Source organism: Lithobates pipiens, unplaced genomic scaffold, assembly GCF_037356315.1.
Source record: "Lithobates pipiens isolate NorthernLeopardFrog02 unplaced genomic scaffold, aLitPip1_a1.2 Scaffold_8, whole genome shotgun sequence".
NCBI lineage: Eukaryota > Metazoa > Chordata > Amphibia > Anura > Ranidae > Lithobates > Lithobates pipiens.
Window position 1 is genome coordinate 631167428 of NW_027507903.1, and position 6318 is coordinate 631173745.

The 6318-nt window shown below is 37.7% G+C and overlaps 1 protein-coding gene across 1 annotated transcript; it reads left to right on the forward strand.

Moving 5' to 3' along the window:
- Positions 1-535: 535 nt before the first annotated feature.
- LOC143964070 (olfactory receptor 5P81-like) lies at positions 536-5991 on the forward strand. Its single transcript, XM_077473776.1, has 2 exons — positions 536-1002; positions 4863-5991. The coding sequence occupies exons 1-2, from the start codon at positions 970-972 to the stop codon at positions 5811-5813; spliced, it is 984 nt and encodes a 327-aa protein (XP_077329902.1). The 5' UTR covers positions 536-969; the 3' UTR covers positions 5814-5991.
- Positions 5992-6318: the final 327 nt, after the last annotated feature.

The window sequence follows — 6318 nt, forward strand, 5'->3', positions numbered from 1 at the left end:
ACACTGTAAGCAAAATAAAATCAATCAATAATCATTATATAAAAAAATAAATGGCACTGTGGAGATGCCCACTTAGGAGGTGGCCCCTATTTATTCAAAGTATGTCCTTAGTCTTTTGGGTTGAATGATACCGGGTGTCATTCTATGTGGAAGATCAGGGCAAAAAAAAAGCATATGGGGAACACCTCCGGACTGAAGGTGTGTATTGCAGTCTAAGCCTCTTTCTTATTTTGTGTCCTGCTGTGAAAGCCAGGGAACTAATATTTCAGATGAAGAGGATTGTAACCAGGTACAGACTACATATCTATTTCAACACAGGTTCCTTTAAAATGTTGCACTGGTGTTTCCTGAGCAATTATTTACTACATTATTGCATTTTGAAAAAATATTATATATAATAAAAACATGTTGTTTTTATATAGTTAAAAACGTAAACCCAAAGAGATCTTGATTACTCTCTATGGAATCTTTAATCTGCAAAGTAACATATAAATGTTTGTGTGAAAACAGGTTTCCTATTTAGTCAACTGAGCTTATCCACCGATACACATCATTTGTTTTACATTTTCAGTAGATAAATAAGATACTTATTATTATTTTATCTCTCTCTCTTTTTCTGTTTTTGTTTCTTCTTTCCATTCATGACTTCATCTAGATCTTATTTTTTCCATGTTAAATAAAAACCACTGGTAAAAACTCTTATGAAGACGATTCATGTAATATTGAATCAGAACAATATATTCTTTTTTTTTTTAAGTATTTTGACATATTTAACATTATTTTGACTCTCCCTATGTTTTATTTATTTATTGTTTTATTTATTTTATACAATCTGCCATGTTAAATAGAAAAACTGATAAAAAAAGAGATATTGTTACATTTTTCATATTGACACTTTTCATTTTGCCAAAAATAAAATCTTAATTTTTTTGTTGGTTTATTTAAACTTAACTTAAATAATAACCAACTATGGATTTTCATCAGACATCATTAGTAAATAGAGTAAGTACATTTTTTTTTTTTTAATTTCAGACAAAATTCGCCAACCTATAATGGTTTTATGGATGAAAATAATAATAGTTATGGTAAATTAGATTTTTTTTAATAACTTGGTGCTTTTTTGTTTTTTCTTTCTACTACTGTTATAGTATTAAACTATACTTAAAGCCAGACACTAAAATTGTATATATAACTCCCTTTTTGCCTTTAAAACATAGTTGTGAAAAGTTTTTTTTACATATTGTGTATATTCTGTACATACGTTATTTTCTATTTAACCAGAGTTCCACTTTATATGTGTTATAGTTAAAAGGAACGGCATACTTCTCCTAAATCTATATGTCATTCACTACAAGAACAGAGACTGTCCACTTAGCAAAGGAAACATTTGCTGAGCCTATTAACCACTTGACCACTGGGCACTGAAACCCCCTTCCTAACCAGACCACTTTTTAGCTTTCGTGCCCTCACACTTTGAATGACAATTAGTCAGTCATGCAACACTGTACCCATAGGAAATGTTTGTCTTTTTTCACACAATTAGAGCTTGCTTTTGGTGGTATTTAATCACCGCTGTTTTTTTTTATTTTTTGCGCTATAAATCAAAAAAGACTAAAAATTTGGTAAAAAAAAAAAAAAGTCATTGTTTCTGTTAAAATTTATTAAGGAGTATTGGCGAGTATTAGCAGAGTATAGGTTAAACTAAATTAAGCCATTGTCACCTCAATCAACCAAGTATGTGTTAGAATAAAAATCTCGTCTTTTTTAAAAATTATCTGTAATCTTTTCGCTGCCAGGCCCTGTGCTCAAGTTTTCAACATTTAACTCAAGTGGCCAGACCAATTTTGCAATTTTTTCATTGATTTTATATTTTTCCCTTACAGATTTCAGAGTTTGGGAAAGACCCCCCCCCCCCCCCCCCAAAACCATATGTTTTCTGAAAGAACATGACCTTTAGAATAAAAAAAAATTGTGCTAATGATTTTTTAGGGCTGCACAAATATTTATTATATTGCTATTTTTACTAAAAATACATTCAAATCATTATTAGTGGATACATACGTGGCAACATTTACAAAATCCCTGCTAAATTCCTACTAAATAAAGAAGTTAAAAACTGTATTGAGTAAATAAATAACAAATATTTTCAAAATTTCAATTGTGTCTTTTTGTGAAATGGTGAAAACTGAAGGTGCGCAAATCTGTAAATGAAAAAAAAAAAAATATTTACTCTAAAAATCTGAGGTTATAAGTTTTCAATTACAGCTTTCAGAATTTGTAAAAGACCCCCCAAACCATATATTTTCGAAAAAGCATATGACCTGTAGAATAATAAATAAAGTGCTACTGATTTTTAAGCCCCAGGAATAGTTGCACAAATGTTCATCAAATCGGAATTTCTACTAAAAATACACTGAAATCATTTTTAGCGCACATAAACATAACGTAACTTGTAAAATTCCTGCTAAATTGCTACCAAGGCCTCATTCACATTAGGCATACTAAAGTGTTTGCCTGTGTTTACCGGCAAGGGGATGCCATGTTTACCTTTACAGGCGTTCCGTGCATCCCCGGGCAAGCAATCCTATTCATGCCAATTGAGATACAACGACTGCACAGGTACAACTGTTGCTCCCAATTTGGCATCCACGTGGGTGTGGGTGCACAACCCCAAATACAGACTGCGTAACCTCAGGGACATGCACCTGGACCCACATGGATGTCAAATTGGAAGCAATGGTTGTGTTGTGCATTTTCTACATCCCAAATGAAATCAATGGGACTGCCTGCACAAGGATTCATGGAACACCTGTGCATCCCTGTACAGGTAAACATGGCCTTTCAGGGGCATACACAATAGTATGCTTTGTGTGGACTAGGCCTTACAATGTTTTTTTGTTATTATTATAATAATTATTATTATTATTATTATTTTTATCAATATTACTTTTTTATATATTTTTTTTTTTGGGGGGGGATGTTGATTTTGATGAGATATCAGAGGTTTAAACTTACCTCTGATGTCTATTTTTTGAGACAGAGACTAGGACTGAAGACAGTCCCTTTCTCTGCAGCCTGAGCTGCACTGTACATGAATGAATAGGAGTCTTTATAGAGGCTCCTATTCATAAACAAAACAGAAGCATAGTAAGGATAGTAAATGATGAATAGACAAAGGAGTAATCATTAGTGATTGTTCACTGTGCCCATTCAAGGTAAGAGAAGGGGCTCATAAATACATGTTTACCATCCCCCTCCCCGCTCCCCACCTGACAGCTTGTCTGTGTGCCCCAGAATCTGCAGCTGGCATAAGGAGGAAAATGGAGAGCCAGCCAGCAGCACAGTTGTATCTGAGTGGGACAAGAGCAGGATTGATGCCAGGGATTCATTAAGAGGGGGGACATTGCGCAGGGGCGAGGGTCAGAGCCACACATACAGTAGAAATGTAAAAGCTGTCAGGATGTCAAAGCCGATGATAAGGATAAAGAATTCAGCCGCCAGCAGGATGACAGAGCCGGTGGTGGCAATGTGGACATTTACAATGATTAGGGATTGGGGAGGGGCAAAAGAGAGGGACATTGGAGGGGGGCACTGTAGGAAACACTGGAGGGGGGCACTGGATGGATACACTGAAGGGGAACACTGTAGGGGACACTGAAGGGGGGCACTGGATGGAGATACTGAAGGGGGGCACTGTAGGAAACATTGGAGGGGGCACTGAATGGAGACACTGAAGGGGGACACTGAAGGGGGGCACTAGATGGAGACACTGGAGGGGGGTACTGGACAGAGACACTGAAGGGTGACATTGTAGGGGACACTGGAGAGAGGAACTGGATGGAGACACTGAAGGGGTATACTGGATGGGGCACTGGGGGGGAGACACTGAATGGGGACACTATAGGAGACACTGGAGGGGAGCACTGGATGGAAACACTGAATGGGAACACTGTAGGGGACACTGGAGTGGGTAACTGGATGGAGACTCTGAATGGGGACACTGTAGGGGACACTGGAGGGGGCACTGGATGGCGACACTGAAGGGGGGCACTGGACGGGGCACTGGGGGAGACACTGAAGGGGGACACTGTAGGGGACATTGGAGAGGGCTCTGGATGGAGAGACTAAAGAGGGCACTGTAGTGGACACTGAAGGGGGGTACTGGATGGAGACACTGAAAGGGGACACTATAGGGGACACTAAGGGCAAGTAAAAAGAGCACACTTTCGGCATGTGGATGCAATCGGCAGCCATGCTGCTGCTTGATAACATTAAAAAACCTGTGCAGTGGAGCCGCGCTAGAACCACCTAATTTACACACTGTTTGCATGTAATCAGAAGCTTGTTAGCTGCTGCTGATTACCTTCATTCAGTAAAATACAAAGTGTCAACTTCCATTTGAGTGTAAATTCATGGTTGTTGAAGCAACCATGAGTTTATAGGCACAGAAAATGCCAGGTCTGTACGACGTACGGACCTGTCCAGCTGGAAGAAGTGTTCACTGTACTGGCAGAAAAAAAGGGTTCAAAGTGGTTGGGTATTAAAGCCATCGGTTCACCTTATCTACTATTAATCATTCTGAAAAGTAAACACACATTGTCCCTACTATGGTTAATACTTATAAATATTATATAAATATTTTCTGCTTCCACACAGACCACACATGAAGGTAATGTCACCACATTCTTCTTTATGGGATTTAACAGCAAGACTGTACAGTATATAATCTGCTGCTCTTCACCAGTAAACTAGTTCTCCTTATTTACTATGATTCATTAAACAAAATGAAAATAGATGTGTTTTTTTTTAATGCTAAAATAAATAAATATTACTTTAATAATTTGTTTTCTTATGTCACACAGACCACTCATAAAGGTAATGTCACCACTTTCTTTTTTTTGGGATTCAGTAGCAATGCTGTATATAATCTGCTGCTCTTCACCTTGGTCCTTATTATATACATTGTGACAATATGTGGAAACTGTTTGATCATCATGTTGGTATATTACAGTAAGACCCTTCATTCTCCCATGTACTTCTTCCTCTCCCAACTCTCTATATCTGACATCATACTGATCACAGATATTGCTCCTAACATGTTAAATATTGTTCTACATGAGAGGACCTCCATATCCTTTTCTGGTTGCATCATTCAATATTATATCTTTGGTTCAACAGAAGCATTTGAATGTTACCTTCTGACAGTGATGTCCTATGATCGCTATCTGGCCATCTGCTCTCCTCTGCATTATACCTCCATTATGAAACAAACACTTTGCATTAAATTTGTTTTTGCATCCTGGATTTTCAACTGTTCTTTGGTATCAATATTAACATTTGCCATAAGTCAACTAGAATTCTGTGGACCAAATGCTATTGACTATTTATTTTGTGATTTCAATCCTCTTGTGGAACTTTCTTGTGCAGATACATCCAAAGTTCAAATGGAAGAAACCTTGTTGTGTGTTCCTGTGATAATCTTACCCTTCCCAGTGATAGTGGTTTCATATATTTGTATTGTTTTAACACTGTTAAAGATACCTTCCATTTCTGGAAGACTGAAATCCTTTTCCACTTGTAGCTCCCATCTCACTGTTGTGTTTATATTTTATGGAACCCTAATTGCTGCATATCTGATTCCAAAGGAAGGACAATCAAAAATGATCAGTAAGATAATGTCCTTGTTGTATACAGTGTTTACTCCCTTGATAAATCCTTTCATATACAGCTTGAGGAATAAAGATATCAAGGACAGTTTAAAAATATTGTATAGAAAAAAAAGTAATTTTTATTCAAAACATTTGGTAAAATAGATAATTAAAATATAGGGAACATGGGGTGCACTGGTCTCACCACCATGCAGAAGTGATGCATAATAATTAAAGCGGTATTAAACCCGGACATTTTTTTTTTTTTTTAAACCTGCAAAGCAAAAGGCATAATAAGCTAGTATGCACCACATATTAGCTCATTATGAAATACTTACCTTAGAACGAGGCCTCGACAGCTGACATGCTCCCTCTGCGTTTCTTCCGCGGTATCGCGGCTCCGGCGCTGTGAGTGGCCGGAGCCGCGATATCGTCACTCCCGCACATGCGCGCGGGAGATTTCATTCCGGCCGACCAGGCACTGCCGGATTTTCAGGCCGAGAATCCCCTTGTGCGCATGCGCTGCTGCAGTCAGCGGCGCATACCAAGGGGAATATCTCCTAAACCGTACAGGTTTAGGAGATTTTTTTTTACCTTATTATAGGCTTTCCTGTAGGTAAAAGTTAAAAAATCGAGTATACAACCACTTTAATTGATACTAGAATTCAAG

Bases quoted from the DNA above. Each gene is read 5' to 3' on its own strand.
- LOC143964070 (XM_077473776.1), top strand. From the start codon at position 970: ATGGATTTTCATCAGACATCATTAGTAAATAGA. The intron at 1,003-4,862 runs GTAAGTACATTT...TATGTCACACAG, and splicing joins AGACATCATTAGTAAATAGA to ACCACTCATAAAGGTAATGT.